This window comes from Anabas testudineus, chromosome 6 (assembly GCF_900324465.2).
Source record: "Anabas testudineus chromosome 6, fAnaTes1.2, whole genome shotgun sequence".
NCBI lineage: Eukaryota > Metazoa > Chordata > Actinopteri > Anabantiformes > Anabantidae > Anabas > Anabas testudineus.
Genome location: NC_046615.1, coordinates 11,812,636 through 11,834,927, shown reverse-complemented (window position 1 = coordinate 11,834,927; position 22,292 = coordinate 11,812,636). Strand labels below are relative to the sequence as shown.

At 42.2% G+C, this 22,292-nt stretch overlaps 1 protein-coding gene across 1 annotated transcript in view; it reads left to right on the top strand.

Moving 5' to 3' along the window:
- pclob (piccolo presynaptic cytomatrix protein b) overlaps positions 1-22,292 on the top strand; it is a 48,698-nt gene that overhangs the window by 18,445 nt on the left and 7,961 nt on the right. The window contains exons 12-26 of the mRNA XM_026365380.1: positions 922-1,767; positions 2,030-8,801; positions 9,269-10,836; positions 10,947-11,212; positions 11,575-12,403; positions 13,249-14,299; positions 16,554-16,580; positions 17,997-18,079; positions 18,214-18,289; positions 18,382-18,507; positions 19,959-20,067; positions 20,280-20,347; positions 20,430-20,668; positions 21,451-21,498; positions 21,604-21,734. Of these exons, the coding sequence (XP_026221165.1) occupies positions 922-1,767; positions 2,030-8,801; positions 9,269-10,836; positions 10,947-11,212; positions 11,575-12,403; positions 13,249-14,299; positions 16,554-16,580; positions 17,997-18,079; positions 18,214-18,289; positions 18,382-18,507; positions 19,959-20,067; positions 20,280-20,347; positions 20,430-20,668; positions 21,451-21,498; positions 21,604-21,734 (12,239 nt within the window). The remainder of the gene's footprint in view (positions 1-921; positions 1,768-2,029; positions 8,802-9,268; positions 10,837-10,946; positions 11,213-11,574; positions 12,404-13,248; positions 14,300-16,553; positions 16,581-17,996; positions 18,080-18,213; positions 18,290-18,381; positions 18,508-19,958; positions 20,068-20,279; positions 20,348-20,429; positions 20,669-21,450; positions 21,499-21,603; positions 21,735-22,292) is intronic.

The following is a 22,292-nucleotide window of genomic DNA, read 5'->3' as shown; positions in this document are numbered from 1 at the left end:
ATTGAAAATGTTATTTATGTTTTTTATTTTGTGTAAATGCTTTTTTTACTGTCTGGCGGTGATAGTGGGCATATGTTGAATATTGAATTTCTGTTACATTGAGTGCTGTGGTATTAGTCAGCATAATATACTGTGTTGTATTCTACCGTATATGTGTATTACATGTCAAAGTCTATTGTAGTTGAAAATGTAAACATTATTATGCACTGCAACACATGGCCATGGCATATGTGAGTTAGTGTGATTTCTAATTCATATTTCACTCTCTAAATCACATTAACTTTAAAGTTACAATCTTAATAAAGATTAAGATTTATCGTGTGGGAAAAAAAAGAACAAAAGCATAAAATTTTACTGCTGTATATAGCAGAGAATGGTCTACTGTTGTGAGGGAATTGTCAAAGAATCCTATTGGAAACAAGAAATCTGCAGGGAGAATTACTTCCTCCCTAACAAACACACAACAAAACATTACAGTAAACAATTCTGGAAAATAGCAAATTGAAGTGAACCATACTAGTAATGGATGACAAAAGCCTCAGGTGTGCTGTTCAACTGTATGAATATGATTGTATGTTACTTATAACCTGGTAGCCACAGTCGTAAATTATAATTCAAGCAACTGTTCCTTGTCAACTAATGCAAGCACGACATCAGTGTACAGCCTGAAATAGCACAATCCTTCAGTTATCCTGCTAAATAAATAATGTGTGTTACTGCAGACAATAATAATCAGATCTGAGTATGTCTGTGTGAAATAGCTTTACCAAGAACCTGTTTGATAAGTTCGAATCGCCTAGGTCTTCATTTGTGATCAGATGATCATATATGAATATATCTTTGAAAATTGTATATGTGATATACCAAGATGTTATATCTAGTGAGCTATACAAAACGTGTGTTGCGTTTGTGTGTTTACAGAAGGAATGGCTGTGCCTGAATTGCCAGACTCAGCGGGCTTTGTCGGGACAACTGGGAGATTCCAGAAAGATTCCCCAGCCTTCACCTGTATCTACCAAGCTAGAGACCCAGGCCACACCTCCAACAAAAAAGGCAGAGCCCAAAACTGCCCCCACAAAGGCAGACCTCACAACTGCAACCACAAAATCACAGCCCACATCTGCTCCCATCAAAGAAAAAACAACAGTTCCAACTCCAGAATCAAAGATGGAGCTTCAAGCAGAACCAACTACAGCTACTGCAGCTTCCACACAAATAAAGCTCGAAACCACAGTGTCAAAGGTTTCACCTGTTGCAAAAGAAAAACATCCTTTAGGAGAACTCAGTGGCCCAAGTATGACCCCTGTGGAACAGACATTAGCTGAAGTTCCAAACACAGACGTTTCCAAGACTGTAACAGTGGAAAATAATGAGAATGCAGTGAAAAGCGAGCGAAGTGTGACTGAGCTTCCCAGAGCTGTAGAATCTAAAACAGACCTTCCAAAACTCAAAGCTGAAGCACGTGTGTCAGCAGCTTCTACTGTCCCAGTGACTGAGGCTACAGCTGTACCCACCTCCTGTATTGCTGCGGAGGTTGCTGAAGCTAGAGTTGTTACAGAACCTGAAACAAAACCAGAAATCAAATCAACAGACCCAACAAAATTTTTACCTAAAGATGAGGTACAATCAAAGTCACAAGAACTACAACCAGTATCAGAACCAGTGATAGAAGCTGACATCAAGAAAGTGGCCGATAAGCTGGCTGAAAAGATTGTGGGTGTCACTTCAGAGACACAACCGGTATCTACAAAGGACATCACCATAAAGGTAAGAATGAAATTAAAATAATTATTGTTTTAAAAAAATGTTTAGTTTAATATGATAAAGGAAAATTGCATAAGAAAAATTGAAACCATGGAGAGACATTAAAAATGTACTTGTAATGTAATGTAATTAGATAACAGTGTTGTCTTTAAAACATGTATACATCAAATTCTTGGCTGTGTTGAAATTAATGTTTTCTAAAAAAAACAATAATAACATAATAAGCAGTATGGTCAGGCTGTTTATCTCTTTTGTCCATTTCTAGGAACAAGCTGAAATGACAGGGGAGTCAATGAAACAGAGAAAACCTTCTGGGCAAATTATCTTGGAAAGCAAAGTTTCCCCTGTAATAATTACCGAGCTTGAATCCAAAGTCACAGAACATTATGAAGATCAGCCCCAGATTTTACCCATGACACAGGAATTAAACCATGGGCAGGTGGCTACTGATACAGAGCCATCCAAGTCAGTAAAGGAGGACTTTAAACCAGAGAGAAGGCGTCTTAGTTTCCAAGCAATGAATGAAAGCAGTGAAAGTGAGCTCACGCCCTCACCCTCACCTAAAGCTCAGAGGAGGAGGTTGAAGGTGACAAATGTTTCATCCAGCAGTGAGGACATCAAAACTGAAAGCGCTGACTCTTCTATTGAAGATGAGGAGTTTATCCGCAAGCAGATAATGGGTATGGGTGATGAAGAAGAAATGTCTCTTTCAGAAGGTGAGAAAGAAAAGAATTTGGGAGATGAGGAGGATATCAAGGAGGCTGAGCTTGATAATGCTTCAGTGACAGCTAAAACACTGTTGGAAAAAGGTACTGTAGATAATAAAGACAGCCCAGACAGAGAAGCTCTCCCAAAAACAGGCACTGCAACTACGCAAGATGTCCCTGAAACAATAACGAGCACTACTTTGAAGAAAGCTATTCCAGTCATGAGACAGAGACAAAGCACTGATGAAGAAGTAGAGAGCATCACAGAATCCCTGTCAAAGGGATCATCCAGTGTTCAGGCATCTAGCTTTACACCAGGATCTTCACCTACATCAGCATCCTCTCTGGAGGAGGATAGTGATAGCAGCCCTAGTCACAGGAAAGTTAGGGGGGACAAACAGCATCGCAAAGGCAAGCACAGGCAGCCGACCCAGCCACTACCCACCATTGAAGACTCTTCTGAGGAAGAGAAAATGAGGGAGGAGGATAAGTCTAGGAATGACAAAGATGAACGTAGGGGTTATGGCCAACCACTGTCTCCAACTGAGGATGGTTCCTCCACAGAAGATCTTAGGCAAGTCACTGTAATAGATGAAACCAATAGAACATCTGGCTCTGAGTACTCTGCCAGCATAGAATCAGAACCAGAGGCTAGGCGAGCTGTACAGAGAGGACGTAAGCCATCACCAACAGTAATACCATATATTCCTTCTGATCCATTTAAAGAGGAAAATATTGTGACAAGGTCATTGAAGAGCGCTGAAGAAGCGTATGAAGAAATAATTCAAAAGACCAAAGCCATTCCAGGGGAGAGTCCACCCGATATAGAACCACTCTATGGAGGAATGGCGATAGAGGATTATCTTTATGAATCCTTGGTTGATGAGCCTGAAATTAAGATGAGTGAGTTCCAAGAGGAACAAGCCAAACAGGATTCTAGTGCTGAATCTCACAAAAAACTCAGGTCTCCAGAAGAGGTTTATGAGGAGATGATGCAGAAAAAAAGGGAATTGATGATGATAGAGCAAGAGTTTGAACAAGCTCAGACTGCCATGGAATATTCCTTGTCTGGGGCTTCATTGACTTCCTCAGTTGCTGAGAGCTGTGTAGTAACCATGCCCACAGACGAGACACCCCTCTCTGGGCAAACTGATGTACCTCTTTCAGTCACTGAACCTTCCATTGAAGCTTCAATGAAGAAAAAGAAACGGCCAGCTCCACCACGCCCCTCTGAACCGCCTAAGCGCCCTGAGGTGACTGTTGTACCCAGTACTCCTAGTGGAGCTATAAGTTTTGTTAGGCCTATGGTTCCCCAAGATCCTGCACTCAGAAAAGCATTGTTCCCTATACCAGACCTTAAGATTACCCAGTGTTCATCTGGGGAAGAAGAGGATGACAGTCTTGCAGATGAGTATGGCATTGGTATTTCCTCTGACATTACTCCCAGTGATGACTCTGACACTAAAGATCCATCCATAAGCCCACCTCTGTCTGACACCACTGAAATGGACCCTATCTGTGTAGTCTGTGAAATTCCAGAGCCAAAACCTATTCCAACACCAATATCAGCTCCTGAACTGACAACTACACCTTCCCCAGTGTCACCAGTGTCACCTCCAACTTCACCAGCTACTCCAGATTCCAGTTTAGCTTCTAATGCTACATCTTCATCTTCATTCCAGGCTCAGACACCACTTTCATCAGATTCAATTCCTTTGTCTACACCAACACCTCCACCTTCATTTGAAATGCAGTCACCTTCAGAGATTTCACCAACATCGCCCATTACAATTTCATCAGTACCATCCACTGGTGGCTCAATCTCTTATCCCACTACAACTACAGTTATAGTTCCCATACCAGATGTGGTGTCTGATCCATCCAAAGCTCAAATGGCTGCAGAGGTTCAAGTTAAGGCTTCTGCCATTGAATTCTCAACTCATGCCCCAGTGGATATGCCCACTCCTGAACCTGTTGTGGTCCAAATGCCAGACTTGGTTTCATCTCCATCTCAGGCACCTGTCTCAGCAACTGTTACACAGGTCTCAGGACGAAGTCCAGCTCCTGTTGTTGTCTCAGCTCCGCCTACAGCCCTGGTTACAGCTAGGCCTGTTGCAGTGTCCACTCCAGCTTCAGCTCATGTTGTTTCTGCTTATGGCACTTTGGCCTCAGGACCTGGACCAGTGATAGTCCAGATGCCTGACCTGGTTTCAACTACAAGCCCAATCTCTACACAAACCCCACTACCAGTCTCAGCAGTTGTGACTACCCCAGCTCAAGCCCAAGCTAAAGTAGTACACTCTATCCCTGTACAGCGAGCCCTCCCATCAATGAGCCCAGTGGTAGTTCCAGCACCCCAAGCATCAGCACCAGCTCCAGCATCAACTACTATAGTCAAAAAGAAGGTCCCACCACCCCCTCCTCCTCGTTCTACTTCAGTTTCATTACCTGAACCTCACACAGAGCAACTGCCTGTAAGGACTGTCCAGCATGTCACTCCCACTGTGCCTACTACCATACCTATGGAAACCACAGTGGCTAGTCAGCCAATGCAATCTGTAGTTGTGGATATACAGCCAAGAATGGAAGCTATGCCACCAGATAGTATGTCTGTTCCTCAAATAGTAACCCAAACCAGGCAAGGGCATGTTGTCATCATAGTTCCTAGTGTGGAAAACTTATCACTTGGACAAACTCAAGATATAGCTAGTACAGGGTCAATAGCTCCCACTGCTTCTTTGCCACAAAGTAGTCAAACAACCACAGATATATCCTGTACCGATACAGCTTCACTATCCACTGTGGTGTCAGCAGTGCCAGTATCTTCAGCTCCATCACTTCCGCCTAAAACCATGACAGGGACAAAAGTTATAGACACAGTAGAAATACCAGTAGCAGATACGCCTACACCACCTCCTATTACATCACCCAAGCCCATTGTTTATTCAAAGCCACCAGTTCCCACTGTAGTGACAACTGCTACAACAACAGTAACACAAGTTTCTGTTAAGACAACCTGCCCTAGTCAAACCACCAAGCCTCCTCCACCAATACCACCTAAGCCCATATCAATTCCCGCTGGGCTAGTTTTCAGCCATAAGCCGGGAGAGAGTGTCAAGCCTCCTCCTGTGGCCCCTAAAGCTGCAACTCTACCTAGGACCAAAGAACCTCCAAATGCTCTCTCACTCAGCCTGACACGACCAGTGGAGTCTAAGTTGGGTGCAACATCTCCTAAGTCCCCGTTGTCTCCTAGACATGCCAAATGTTTGCAAACCTATGTGGTAATAACCCTTCCATCTGAACCTGGCTCACCAACTGAGGGCATAACAGTTCAAGCACCTGTAAGACGAGGGTCCATCCCATCTACAAAGGTTTCAGGGGTGCGGACCACACCTTCAGAGCAGAAGACACCCAGCGAAGTATTCTCAGCACAGGCTGGAGTAAGGAGATCCTCTGTCCCTAGTGTCAGACATCCTCCTCCCATAACAGTAACTGCAACTGTGGCATTGGAGCAAGCACCACCCTCTGAAGTAGTGACAGCTGTGGAAGCCAAAGAATCTGCAGTGCAACCACTACCACGTGTGGCTGATGTCATAACAGTGCCATCATGTCAGGACACATCCATTGAAGTACACAGTGTACCTCTTCCAATTAAGAAAGCATATTTACAACAACGACCAATTACTCAGCCACTGCCACCACCTGAAACAATACTTGAGGTTGTCACAATGCCCCCAGAAACAAACATTCTCATTCAACCAGTAAAAGTCCAAGCTACAGCACAAGTACCATCTGTTGCTCAGCATCTAAACACGGAGGTCACAAAAGTTCCAACAAAAGTTGAAGCCTTAGTTCCTCATCCACCAATATCAAAAGTACCTGTTCAGCAACACCCACCAATAGAAGTTGTTGCTGTACCACTGCAGCCTGATGTACCTCTACATGCACTAGTTGCCCTGGACAGACCAGCTCCAGATCCCTCGACTGTTCTTTATCCACAAGTTGCAGCTGAAATAGAAGTTCCACATAAAGAACAGGATAGGCTCATTGATGTCATTGTCACTGAGGGAGCTATGATAAGATCACCAACACCTGAAGTAATTCCTGTTCATCAGCAACTTACAGTAGTTGAAAGGGGAAGTTACTCTACAGAGCAAGAATTGCCTAAAGGGACTCATATCATTGCTGAACTCTCATCAGTACCACAAAATGACTTGCCTTCAGATGTTTTGCCTGTGGTGACACAGCAACAATTTTTGCCAGGACCACATGTTGTACCTGCTGTTATTACAACAGACACTGCTGGTAGAATACCAGGAGATGCAAAAGTTCCCCCAGTAATTGATCCTTTTTATGTTGAAGCTAAATTGACTCCAGCAGAAGAAGACACAGTCATGCCGCCAACTACAGTCATAGCTGAAATAACACAATCACCTTTTGTGATGGACGTCCAACAAATGGCAGTACAGCCAGAGGTACCACCTGTAACATATATACCACAGGTCTATGGAGCAATTTCACCTTCTGTTATGTCCCATTCAACACTTCCACTGGAAACCAGACCATTGCAATATGAGCATGGGACCCCTACAGAGATTATAGCACATGATGTTGATGTAAGAAGAGTTTCAATACCATCATCAGTTATGCAGCCTAAAGCAGGGGCTGGGATGCCAGTTGGAGAAATTACAAGTGAAGAAACCACCAGTAACAGGAGGACATCTATATCCTCAATAGTACAGCCAACATACACCACAAGTGAGATATTTACTTATCCCATAGAGTATGAAACGCCCACTCAGGTGATATCAACCGAGGCATTTGCTGCCACCAGGAGAGAATCCATAGCTATGCAGCAACCATTAGCTCTGGCACAGGTAGTATCTATGCCAGCTGAAAAAGATATTCCTATTGATGGTTATGGTGTCCAAGTCCCCTACCGGAGAGGATCTGTTCCTTCAACTGAACGCCAACCACAAATGTTACCTTATTCATCAGAATATGATAGGCCTGTGGAAATAATAACTGAGGCTTACCGTAGAAGAACTTCAATGCCCACTACACATGATATTGCACAGGGTGTACCTGTGGCTCCAGTCACCATCACTAAAATTCAACAAGAGTCTATTGAGAGCCAAGAGATTCGGGGACCAGAAAAGGTTGTCTCTAGTATGAGTCACATGTACTCTTCTTCATTTTCCACTTCAGGTCAACCTCCTGAAAGCCTCCCTAGTCTGGTCACTCAGGTGGTTACCACTGAAGTCCAGAGGACCACTGTTTCTGTTGTTCACGAAAGACTTTCACAGCCCTCTCCACCCAGTGTTGCAATTACTATACACCCAGACATGGTTAAAGTCCAACCTCTGCCAAAACAAAATGGGAAGATAATATATCCTGGTGATGTTATTGATTTACGTACTATGAAGGCTGGCTTGAAGATGACTGAACAAGGGATGGATCTGACACCACCTGAGTCATGTCGACAGTCTTTTTCAAGTGATTCTAGTGGGCGCCAAATCACAGCAGTGCAGCCAGAGATAGTAAATCTTAGTTCAGAGATCATCCCTGCAACCACACTGTCTGTTGTCACTGACAGCATCACAATAGTCACATGCACCGCCACTATTGCATCATATAACAACACTCCAGCAGAGAAACCACTTGATTTACAGGGCCCTGTTACATCATTACCTTTACCTCTCACAACATACAAACCATTTGAACCGCTAGCACAAATTGTATACAGACCTGTGAACTCTCAGCCTATAGTCAGTGCTGTAACATCCACAGATCAAGACATTCCCATTAATCTGTCCTTTGGAGCCCTTGTCTCATCAAGAGTTAAACAGCCAATGACTTCAGCCCCAGCAGCCATCACCGATGGAGGTCCTGTTCTTTCCCTAGAGGCTACAGGGGCCATGGATCTGTCAAGCTACAAGCCAATGAGAGCTATGGTAGCTTTGTCCAGCACAAGCCCAGGGGTGGTCACAACTGTTGTAGAGGATGATGGAATTCCTGTCGACCTCACAGCTGGTAGAAGGAGTGTATGCTGCAATGTCATTTACAAGCTGCCATTTACAGGTAGCTGCAGAACACAGCCCCCAGTTACAACCCAGCCTGACAACCGTTTTGGCTATAGAGAAGACCACTCCCAGTATGATAATGCTGGAATTTATGGTATCAAAGGCATGAATGGCATAAAAGCATCATTGTCTGAAACCAACCTGACAGATGTAGAACTGCTTTCCTACGATCCGAAGAATAACTATGACTATCTCAGTGGATCCCCCGATGGTGCTATAGACCTCACTGCTGCCAAACTTTCCTCTGGTGAGTATGGGAGTTGCAGATTTGTGTGCTTTGTTGTTTGCATTATGGGCTTGCATTTGGTTGATTTAATCGATTTCAGAATTGCCTGCATTATTTAATGTATGTAGTTAAAAATATAACATTAAATTCTCAACTGCTTTTTACTAAAGACATATTTTGTTTGCCTTTTGAGTTTATTAGTTCTTGTTTTTCTTCACTCTGTTGTTTAATGGGCTTTGTCAAATATTAATATGTGCTTATTTTTGTTTTGTTTTCTTTCTTTTGTCTTCATACAGATGCATGTGTGTGCCTGCGTGCGCTCCCTCAATATTTTGGTTTTGCATCTTGCTAGCCAAAATGACTGCAGATATGCATGTGCAGTGGGAGTCTTTTTAAATACAAATTGCATGAAACAGTACAGTATGATTGTTTGAAACTGTAATGTAATTGATAAAGTAAAATCTATATTTTTGAACTTATTATGGCAGGTAAAGGTCTAGACTTCACTAGCAAAGCAACTGGAGTCTACCCTGGGATGACTACTGCTTCATACTCCCAGATCACTGCAGCTGGGTTTGGTGTAAATAGTGTTTTAAGAACCTCAGATGGAATTGTGTATTCGTCTGTTGCTGCCCCAGTTCCATCCACATATGCAATTACGACTCAGCCAGGTTCAATCTTTAGCACAACCTTAACCCCTACATCAACTGTTCAGAACCAGTCATTGCTGCATCCATATGGCTTCATTCCCACTACAGATCCAGGACAGATAATTCCTTTTGACACAGGAATCCCTAAGGAGCTTCTACCCACAGCTTTGGCTGACATCTTAGCAGGCTATCCAGAAATGTACTCAGACACCACCCTAGAAGCAATAGCTGCCTCTCTGGATGCTTTAGCCTCTTCCCCAATATTTCCTGGTTTAGACAACACTAAAATGGCTCAGTATCAGATGGAAAGGGAGTTTCTAGAGCTAGAGAAGCTTAAACAGCTCTGTCTTGCTGAGGAACTTGAGTGGGAGAGGCAGGAGATCCAGCGCTACCGTGAACAGGAGCAACTCATGGTCCAAAGAGAGCTTGAGGAGCTTCAGGCTCTGAAACATCAGCTTCTACTGCAGCAAGAAGAAGAGCACCATGCACATATGGTAGCCCAGCAGGAAACCTATGCACAGCAGAAAGAGCAGTTACAGCAAATCCAACAACTGCAACTACAACTTCAGCGACAGCTAGATGAGCACTACGGCACCACTTGTTCCACAGGAAACCTCCTAGATGCTAAATATGCAGGGGTCGGAGACAGTGGCCAGTACTGGCCTGTCAAAGATGAGTCATCAACCCCATCTATTGGGACACAATTAGAGAAAAGTCAGGACCAGCTTAATTTAGTAAAGAAACTTCAAGCTGATCAGGATGCAGGGAAAAAAATTATTGATAGTGGAGTACAGACAGATGATGAAGACTCAGCAGAGAAGCAGCATGTAGGGCGGAGAAAGAAGACTAAGAGAAATGTCGACAGCTCAGCTCAGACTGATGATGAGGACCAAGATGAATGGGATGCTCCCACAAAAGCTCGACGGCGCTCTCGAAAGCATAGCAGCGATGGGAAACATGGCTCTAAGGTCTCTAGCATTGCTATTCAGACAGTCGCAGAGATATCTGTCCAGACTGACCACTCTGGAACAATCAAACGACCCAATGTCCAGATGGACACTAAAGTGGAAATCATCAAGCATATCTCAGCTCCAGAGAACTCTCAGAGAGGTGGCAGTCTGAGCTGTCAGACAGACTCAGACAGAAGGCACACACCCATTGAGGTGGGCTACAGTACACACCTAACAGCAGATGTCCCATCTAAATCTAAAGTCTTCTACACCCAAATATCCCCCCTTTCCCCAGAAAAGTCACTTGGACCACAGAGAATGCTTACTGCTGATCCAAACAGATTTTCTTCTGGCCCTCGGATATTAAAGTCTGGTCAGAAGTCTCTATCTGATCCTAAATCCCTTAGTCCTACCACAGAAGACAGGATGGGTGGATACTATACAGACAGCTATTCAGTAAGTCATAGCAGAATATAAATAGAAAAGAACTGTATTATAATTGATAATGGCAATTACTGTGCTGAGCATTTTTAAAATGAGTGACAGACAATGTTTTTGTGTTGTAGGGCCGTGGCTCTCCCTCTGGTACAGGTAAAAAGGTAAAACGCACACTACCAGACCCCCCACTCGAGGACGATTCTCTGACAGGACGGTCAGGCTATAGCACCAACTCTGCTCGCCGCCGTCTTGCCCGCAGTACAACAATGGCCCGGGCAAAGATCCTGCAGGACATTGACAAGGAGCTTGATCTGGTAGAGAGAGAGTCTTCTAAACTTCGCAAAAAACAGGCTGAGCTAGATGAAGAGGAAAAGGAGATTGATGCCAAGCTACGGTGAGATGTTACAGATTTAATATCAACTGAATTTAAGATCTGGGCTTGCACTTGTGTTCAGACCCTGTGACAGTAACCAAATAATATGTCATTAATTGATTACAACTAGTGCCATTGCATTCATCCCTCTCATGCAATCATTACTCCTAATTCATCTGCATGATTCCCCTCTTACCTTGATAGCTTATGGGCTAAAAGGCTGCCTTGACATCACTCAGTGAGACCTCTCCACACTCACACATAGTTAAAGGTACTAATGTGTGAGAACCCCAAACATTATTTGCCTCTTTGGTTGTCGTGTTAATAGAACTGTTATTGCTTCGATTATCAATTCATATGTATTTTTTTTCCTTTTATTGTAGGTACCTGGAGATGGGTATCAACCGGCGTAAGGAGGCCTTACTGAAGGAAAGAGAGAAGAGAGAGAGGGCCTATCTCCAGGGGGTAGCAGAGGAAAGAGACTACATGTCAGACAGTGAGGTTAGCAACATCAGAGAAGCCAGGGGTGATGGCCTGGAGAGACCACGGACAGCTCCCCAGTCGGAGTTTGACCAATTCATCCCCCCACAGACGGAAGCTGATTCCCAATACAACACACTAACTAGTCCCTACTCTCACTATGCCCAGTATGGATCCCAGACCCAAACCACCAGCCACTATACCCAACAGAACCTCTATCAGCAGCAGTCTCTTTACCACCAACAGGTTTCTCCTTATCCAACCATGTCCCTTACCCACAGCCAGACTCAGCCTAGCAGCTACCAACATGCCCTGCTCTTGCAGCAGGGAAAACAGCGACAAACTGCCTTGTCTGATTTAGAGCCCAAAATTACCACCAACTATGAAGTGATACGCAACCAGCCTCTGCTCATTGTACCAACCTCCACAGAAAGTGGCTATGGGGTGGCTCACCTTGGGGGCAAGTATGGTAATTTGGACTTGAGGCTAGGGCTAGAAGAGAGGAGCATGGCCTCTAGTCCCATGTCTAGTATTTCTGCTGATTCCTTCTATGCAGATATTGACCACCATAATGCCAGAAACTACGTGTTGATAGAGGACATAGGGGAGCTCACCAAGGCCTCGACAGGGCTGGGCAACACTGGCTTGGGTTCTGGATTCAACCTGCCTGATAAGGAGTTGTCCAAGGCAGACAGACTACTCAGGGCAGCAGAAGTTAGGCGCACAGCAGAGGTAAATATTGTACTGTTACTATATATTTATATGAGGGCTGTTAAGCAATTAAAATGTATCTAATGAATTACATGTCCTGTTATCAGTATAGTATATATTCATATATACTATATTTTAAAATAGTAATGGTTATAAATTAATCGCATACATAATCGCAATCGCAAATTCTAATTAATTTTGGCATATAAGTGAGTCAATGAATAGCAGCATAAGACTTTGTAGTTGAGCATCTCTTTTAGCTTTTAGCTAGTACCTGCAGGTTTGCTTCTAAATGGATGGAAGTGAGGTGATAGACTAGAGATCGCTGAATGCTGGCTCATGACAGATCACACAATCGAAACCCCCAGTTCAGTACAGTATGTCGAGAGGTGCAAATGGTCCTCACTGCAGTCATATGTGTGCCGATAAACTAGATAATACTATATGTACATACTAGGTTCACATCTCTGTATGGGTTAGGTATACTGTGCCTTGCTTTAGCTGGCTATATACTGTGATGTTTGGTTTTGGGGTGCATTAGTGAAATGTTCTCTCTGTCCCTCACTGCTCTCCAATCCTCTGTGGTGCTGAAATTCTCACAGCACCACCTACTCTGGACTTTTTTTTTTTAACACATTATTATTTCTTTGATTATTTAATCAAAAGTTATGTGTTATGTCATTAAAAAACAATTTACATGCAAATGTAGACAGAATGGATCAGTGTTGGCATTTCTGTAGATCCCTCATCACTTATTCTTGATATATAGTAGCATACATAAAAGACATTTGTTATGATAAGTTATGTAAGTTTAAATTCCATTACTGTTCAGAAAAACCTAATGGCGAATTGTTATTTCTTTTCAGGTGGCAGATTTTCTAGGCTCGTCGCGACTACAGGGTTATGGTAAAGGAGATGATGACACTATGGAGGATCCTTATGAGCTGAAGATACTGAAGCAGCAGTTAAAGCAGGAGTTCAGGCGAGGAACTGAGGGACTAGAACACCTAACAGGCCTCGGCCTGCCCCAGTATCTCCCCAGTGATAGCAGTTTTCGTCACTTCCCTAAAGGTGAGAAATATAGCATCAGCCGACTCACCCTTGAAAAACAGGCAGCAAAGCAGCTTCCAGCAGCAGTTCTTTACCAGAAGCAGATGAAGAACAAAAAGGCCCTAATAGACCCTAAGGCCATCACTAAATTTTCTCCAATTCAGGAGAGTAGGGACCTGGAGCCTGACTTTGGCAGCTACATGGGAACTGGGGCATCCTCTGTGACCAATCTGGCTGCTAGGGCAAGACTGCTTCAGGATGAGATTACATTTGGGCTACGAAAAAACTTGTCTGAGCAGCAAAAATATTTGGGTTCCTCTCTTGGGGCTAACCTTGCTGGTTCTCTTAATCTTGGGCAGTCCCTGGGGCTGGGATCCACTATTAGGGCCACTGCCCAGGATGATGGCACCTACCCAAGTGGTACCCGTTCCCGACCTTCATCACGCCCTTCCTCTCGCCCCTCTTCTGTCTATGGGTTGGATCTATCTATCAAACGGGATCTATCGAGTTCCTCACTTAGACTTAAAACGGAGGGAGAGGTCCTGGATGCAGCATTTGCCCCTGGAGTGACCAGAGCAAAGCCTACCAGTTTACCCATCAGCCAAAGCCGGGGCCGCATCCCCATTGTGGCTCAGAACTCTGAGGAGGAGAGCCCTCTGAGCCCAGTGGGGCAGCCTATGGGTATGGCTAGAGCCTCAGCTGGTCCTCTCCCCCCCATCTCTGCTGACTCCAGGGACCAATTTGGGTCTAGCCATTCCCTGCCAGAGGTACAGCAACATATGAGGGAAGAATCTCGGACACGTGGATACGATCGAGACATCGCATTCATCATGGATGACTTGCAGGGTGCCATGTCTGACAGCGAAGGTAAATGGAGACTAAGGCAGTTGCAGCAACTTGACTGTGTGGACCTGCTTGTTATGCATGCTAATGCTGAATGGTCTTAATGACTTAACTTAATGACTTGCATTAACTTCTTCTCAATCATCAGTGTTCCCTGTTATTGTTGTTAGTTGTTGGTTACTGTATTTCTGTCTGTCATGTTAAATGTCACATTAGGTGTTTGCATGCTATTTTCTTTCTTGTAAATATAATACTCACCAATACATAATACTCTTGACCTGAGTTTATGTATGTCACTAATCACTTCTATCTATGTTTGTTCTGCCATCTCATTAGCATGCTTTGTCTTTTTATTTTGCAGTTTACAGTGAAATTACCATCCTTGTGTTTAATTCTCAGTTCTAATAGAATTACTATTACTAACTCTGCAGGCTTAAACTTAAGGGACATTTTGTCCACATTACAACTGCCTTATTATTAGAGAGATTTCAGTTATTATGATTAAGGCATTATAGATGAAACACAGTTACTGAGAATTTACTCCCACATCAATATTGATGATGTGAGAGGTTTTGGCAGATGTGCATGGTTTTTCAGAAACTTACTGAGAGAGTATTTTTAAATCTTTAAAATTCCATAAAAATTTTAGTAAACTTTTAATGTAAGTGTAAGTAAGTTGTAAGTTATTGTTAAATATGACGTAATAATGTTCTTCTAATGAGTGAAGTGCCTTGAATACAAAGATCATATAAACCAATGCATGACCTACACAAGTATGTCCAGATATTTGGTTACTAGCATTAACAATAATTTAGATGCTCCATAGACATTCACAGATCTGTTGTAGTTGCAGAACTCTGTACATAAAACTGTGACAAGGAGTTTCTAGGGATTTTCTTTTTCTTTTTTCTAGCCCTCCCTTCTAGCCCTGTGCAAAACAGTGTCATTGTGAGAAGTTGGTCATCACCTCAAAAGATGTATATTTACTTTTGAAATGCACCCTTTTCAGCAGCAGTAACGTTAAAAAATATTGCTGAATCATGGAGCCTGAGTTACTTCAGTGTTCTGCAGATGCAGTCAAGTTATTCACTTTGTGTAGTTATTGATTCCTGTCATATCACTAGTACATCTATTTATTTAATAGTATTTCAATTAGCAGTTTTTGAATATGTCAACGTATACATCTATGCAGGAACATTATCTCAAAGAATACAGTGCAGTAATGTGTACTATTAGAGTTTAACTATAGGATAATATTCTATCTCAGTTGTGTGTGTGTGTTAAGTGTATGTGTTAATTTTCTATCTGTATCTGATTTTGCATCCTTGCATGTTGTGAAATACATGTTTTCCCATTTCCATCTTAATAAAGTGAATGTTTTCTGCTTTCTGTTTGTTGTTGCTGTGGATGTCTCATTGCTATGCGAGATGTCCATGTCACCTAGTGATTGATAGGAAATATTGACATCTCCTATGTCCATCTCCATTTATGTAACTGTGGGATTGGTAGTGTTCCATTAAGGTAGTTAAAATCTATTTCTGTAGCTGTCATTATACCATACAAGCTAAAAGAAAATAGGTGATTATTTTAAAGATTTTATTAGAGGTGTAAGGTGTTTTAGTGTTTTTCAGTTTAGTAGAAAGGAGTGAACATAGACACTGCAAAAATGACAATATAGAAGGCAATGGCTTTTGCCTGATTAGGGATGTTTTAGAGGGTTTAATGTCTTCCACATTGACCACTGTGTATGAAAGTAACAAATAATGTTCAGCCAGTTAAGCTTTGTTTCTTAACAATCCAGGAAGGATCAGTTCAGTTCTTGATGAAGATGATATTTTTCCTGTCCCTACATAAAGTCTCCATCTGCCTTGATTACAGCACTAAGTGAGTCCATGCTGGCTTTGCACAGAGATGATGCCAGAATCTTTCATGAAAGTATCAGACACGGTAGAGTATATTATGATACTAGTTAAAAGTCCTTGCTCTCATGGCACTACTATGGCTTAATCTTACATCTTTTAATACAGTAGATGGCTTTTCCCCTAAAGTATATTTAATATGCTTTTCAAACTGCTTCTGCTTAAATTGTCTGACAGCCTAGTAATGTCAGGCCTGCAGTAATTTCAAGCATGAACCTTACAGTGACTACTGCTTTCAATGCATGTGATAAAGTATACTCACAATACAAAATCTAGTCTTAGCACATTTCCTGTAGTTTGTTAGAGTCGTGAACATATGTTGACACATTTCTGTAAAAACATATAACTTTGTACCCCAGCTGGAGGCCCAAACTGGAATATAGAAGGTGAGACAGCATTCCACTTTCCATGTAGATACATAGAGACTGAATGCCTCCATACCGTACATCATGGTTCTGAATGATCCACTTCTCTGGTTGATTTTGTAAACATACCAGACTCATTCTGGAATGACTCACATCTTAGTAGCATAAAATACATGTCATTTAGCAGAACTCTAGTAGCTGACATGTCAAATCCATTCTGGAATGAACCCCATCGTAATGGCACTAGATCTATTTTATGTGTCATATTTTGTAGTGACTTCAGTTATCCATCATTTTGGAATGGCTGCACATCAGTGGCTCTGTAAGACCCATTTCCAGTATTCATCTTCATGTGCTTCTGCAAATAATGACAATGATAATAATAAATTACGTGAGCTGTGTGATTATAAATACCAAGGTTCTACCACACAAATGTTTAAGTTGCTATAGAGTATTTCAGTACTATAAGTTACAGCATTTTGCATTTCGGATTTTTCTGAAGTTGTTTTCTCCGTGTACTGATTCAAAATCTAATATAAAGAACAGTTCTTTGTCATCCAATGCATGTAGGTAACAGACAGCTTATGCCTCTAGCCCATACTCTTTAACATTACATAATGACAACATTTGATAAATGATATTAAGAAATACAAGGAGACTTTTGGCACACTACAGGACTTTTATCCTTAGCAACAAACACCAAATGACCAACCTCTCTTAGGTCGAACATTCCCCGCTTGTTACAGTGCTTGAGATTTATTTTTTCTGACAGATATTGGAGATTTTCTGAGCTTTGCAATAATGTTGGCAAAATGTGGCACCCGGCATTCTCAATTCTTTTGATTTTATATATGGGAAGCCTTGGGAGGGTTCACAGCACATAAAGCACTTACATAAATGTATTCTTCAGAGGAATAATTTAAAAAAGGTATATTATTATAATTAGGTAATTACTGAAATAAAAAACATGCAATGGGACAACTCCAAGCCACAGTGTTTTGACTCAAAAGATAAAAAAATCATGATACATAATTTTCTAGGTCAAAAATCTTTACAGCATCCATGAAAATGTGGGCAAAAAGAGCCCTCATACTGAGATGGGGAGCACTGCATGCTATCAAGGGCATGGCGAACTTAAAACCAATTTATTTAACCTTCATTCGGTCTTTGCAGCGATTATTTGATCTCACAGATGGTATATAACTTTCTTGCTTTCACCTAAGCTGTCAGGAAAGATCAGCGATCTTCCTGCATTTGAGCAAACGAGGTGGATGCGTGACAAACTTTGTGACGCATACGATCACTGATCTCTGCTCAAGTAGTCATTACCATTTTCAAAGCAGAGATATATCAAGCTTTCGTGGGGGGTGGGGGGTGCAGCAGGGTTTACTGTGTTTGTGTGTACCAGGCTTTTAACCACCACATGTCTCTGCCTAGCCTACCACCTCAGGAGAGAGGACACAGATTGGTTTGATAAGCCAAGAGAAGGCCATCCTCAGAGTGTGTCAGACAGAAGACAGGTGAGCTACCAGCCAACACTTTTTTTCACACTTTACTGTTTTGTGACATGAAATTTTCAGAATGTGGACCGGAAATGTTTTCTTTGATTAAACCTATTTTCTTTATACTGTAATTTTTTTCCTATCTCTTTCAGATGAAACTGGTTCCTTATACCTTTCCTCACTCTCGCATCAGGCTTAGGAGAGATCTAAAGGACACCAGTGTGTCTGGTATTGCAAATAATGCTCAATGATAATGCACAGATCATTTTTTTAGAATTAGCTGATGTTGAGGTTTTCTGTGTTATTTTGTTTTTTCTCAGGAAATGGACTTGGAATCCGTGTGGTTGGTGGAAAAGAGATTCCAGGAAGCAGAGGCGAGATCGGAGCCTACATTGCCAAGGTTATCCCCGGTGGTGTTGCAGAACAAACAGGGAAGGTTGTAGAAGGTAAGAGGAGAATGTAAAAATGAGAGATGGCATCAATCATGATTTATCGTTAATATTATCATTATCATCATTATTTTGAAGAGATACTGTTCTACAAGAAATAATATGCTGGTCAAACAGTACATGAAACATATTCACTGAACTTGTGAATTTGAGGAAGAAACATTTGATAACAAAAAATCTCATCTAATGCCTAACGGATTGTGTAAATGCAAATCTTCAGACCATGATGAATTTTAGGGCACTGTAGCCTTTAATACATATTCCTGCCTGAATCACTGAATTCCAGATGGAGATCTGAGAGGTTTCTGTAGCCCTATGTGTTGTGATCCGTCATGTCCACATATCCGAGGGCAGAAAAATCCTGCCAGCTCACCCTCCACAGGACTGGACTGTGTTAGTCATTAGGCTATATTTAGCATAATTATAGACAAATATATGCACAACACGGAACCACACACATAATAATTAGCTTTAGGAGCCTTCAAAACTACAATTCTATTAGTACTTATCAGATCGTTCAGATTTTCAGTCTTTGATGTTTATTTTATGGACGAACAAGGGCCTGGATATATTTTAGGATGAAATCGGCTCGAGTTGATAATGCCATAACTTAGAGCTATTACACAAGGGAGGGGGCGAAGGGTACTCAGCTAGAGTATTTTTTTGATGTTGGGTTATTTCTTTTTTTTTTTCTGTAGAGAATACAAAATAGAAAAGGTTCAACTGGATTAGCTTTTCATTACATAATGTATTGTAGTAAACAAATAGGAATAATGGGGCTGGCAATGTTTACTTTCCTACATATGCCAAACTATAACTATGCAAATGCAATATTTATGTTTCACTGAAAGAAACGGTGGCAAAACATTGCTCCAGGTGCAAATAGAAATGAATGTGAGGGAGGATATGGTGAATTACATTGAGAGAGCAGAGGGAGTAATCTAAATGAGCACCGGAGATATTGATTCCAGTCTTTATTGTCACAGCAGCTGGTGAATTGCTTCATAAGCAGAAGTCTGAGCTGAAGAGCAGGTTTCAGTTGTGTAAGTGAGGCTTCAAACAGCTCTGGCCTTGAGGTGAACGTTTGCAGTGCACTGATTGTTCTATAAAACTCCTATTTTACATTTTATTATCACTATTTGAGATGTCGTGTCTTGTCTGACTTCTACCCATCACGACAATGACATGTTTTCAGTTGTGTAGTGAAGTAAGTTCTTTCAGGTTGCTGTTCTGTGTGAGATTGAAAAATTAATTCTCACCTCTGTTGTTACTTTGCTATTCATGCTGTGTGTGTGTGTGTGGGCTGTAATATCCAGAATAAATTCTTTTTTACAATGTATTTAGGGATTGGGTTGAAATGCATTTAGCCACAAGCTGTAACAGAATCTGGGATCTGATAAAAACCTGTTTGTCTCTGAGTGCATCTGCTTATGATTATCACGCCACAGGAATGCAGGTGTTGGAGTGGAATGGAGTCCCTCTGATGGGAAAGACTTATGAGGAAGTGCAGTGCTTCATAGGCCAGCCATGTGCAGAGGCGGAGCTCTGTGTGAGACTGTGAGTTACATCTGGCATCATTTATCCTTCTATCCCAATGAAACTCCTACATGTTTAGTCACAATATGGTGACTCAGCACCGTTGAACACTTTCCCGCCCTTCTTTCCCTTTTTACTCATTCCACACCCCATCATCTGACAAATACCACTCAATGACTGGTCACTTCTGAGATATACTAATATTTAGTTTTAAATTTCCTGTTTCCATATAGAGACCTTAATATGCTGTCTGACCCTGAAAACCCACAAGCCCTGGAGCACCATGTCCAGCTCAAAGCTGGTATGTACAAGGATTTGTTGAATGTCTCGTACCTATTTCACATAAACACAATGTACATTACTGCACACATTTGTATCAGTAGGAGGACAGCGCTCCCCTGGCGTGGATCCTAAGCAGCTAGCTGCAGAACTGCAGAAAGTGTCCCAGCAGCAGGCTCCTGGTGTAGCTGGGTCAGGGGTTGGACCTGGAGGTTTGGGGGTCCTCTCTGCACTGGAGCGTTCTGCCCTCCTCCACTCGGGTACTGGATCTGCTGCCTCCAGCGGTGTGCCAAGCCCTGGCCAGCCTGCATCGCCTGCCATAAGCAAGAAACAGCGACACAAGGTAATGGATTTGACGAGCTTTCTGCTGGCCGATCACAGACAAGGACACAAGCGTATGAGTTCTGTCTATAATGTGATTACAACATGCAACATACATACAACATTATAAACTGTGTACAGTTGACACGTGTCAGAGTTGGGTCCGGTATGATTGCATAGATCAGCTTTAAGCCGTCCACAGTCCACTTTGGAACTATGTGTGATCCATCGTGTACCTTGGTGGCTGTAACTTCATTAGTATTGCATCAGAGGAGGTTGTGAGAAGGTCAATGGTGAAACCGAGAGTGACAGGCTGAAAATAACAACAAGAAATCTAATTGGTACCATGCATGACCCTGGGTATGAGTGTGCTTTACACGTGTTGTCCACAAAAAAAAAATCATAATGTACCTGGTTTAAAGCATGTTACAGGTAGTAGAAATATATATATGGATGTCTAAATACCTCCGATAATTGATTAACCTTCTGAAACTTTACTTGAGGACTTTTTCAGTCAGTTAAACTGCTCAGATAATCGAATCTCTCCTGAGGCTAATAGATTCTGTGAGAAGTCTTTACTCAGCATCTTCCTTACAAGGACGACCCATTCACTTGTTAGCTGATAATATACATTTAAAGAGAGCCAAATACATTGCAGTCTAATCCCCGGGTAATCACTGAGAGCGGAAAGAACGCTTCTCTGTGGGTAAGGTCAGAGCTGTCAGCTCTGTCTTTCCCTTTGACTAATGATGAAACAATCAGTTTCTAACATTTCACTGATTGTCTCTTTAATATATTTTCTAGACAGCAGAGGTGACAAAGACACCTCATCCCATCACTGGAGAGATTCAGGTATAACAACAGTTTCCAGTTTTTACCTGCAACAAAATAAAGATGTGGCCAGTAGTCAGTTTTTAGTTTTCTCACACAGCCTCCATTCCTCTTTAAACCCCTCAGCTCCAGATCAACTACGACAGGAACCTTGGAAACTTGATCGTCCATGTCTTGCAGGCTCGAAACTTGGCCCCGAGGGACAACGACGGCTACTCTGACCCCTTTGTCAAGGTCTACCTCTTACCTGGCAGAGGGTGAGCTCTGAGTGTGTTTGGGAGTTCACTCATGTCTGGTCTGTGTCTGCCTTTCTGCTTCTGTGTCTGTCTTGTTTACTCTCCCCCTATTTCTTTATGACTTTGTACTAACTGTGCTCTATGGAACCGATTAACTACTTGAGTTAGTACGAGAGAATAAGACAGGACATGATGCTATGAGGCATTTTTAGTGAAATCTGATTAAATCTGACTCAGTCTCTATGAATCAATGGGTGTTTTTTTGATGTTATACAGAGGTGTGAGGAGCCAAACTCCTCCACTGTAGTATGTGAGCTCACCAGAACTTAGAGAGCCTACATGTGTGGAAACATGTTCAGCATTGAATATAGATCGTCTTAGTCTGCCTAGCTTTGACTGAAGGGAGGGCTGTAGATTTATCCCCTAATGTTACAGCTTCCTCCTCTTTTCCCTGTCTGCTCCTCCATCTTCCCAAGATCCTGTGAACAGAGAAAGGATCGATACAGCCTTTATCTGGCCTGTAACACTATCTGCTCTTAGATAATGACTCCATCAGACCTGTTTATGGGATTATAAGGC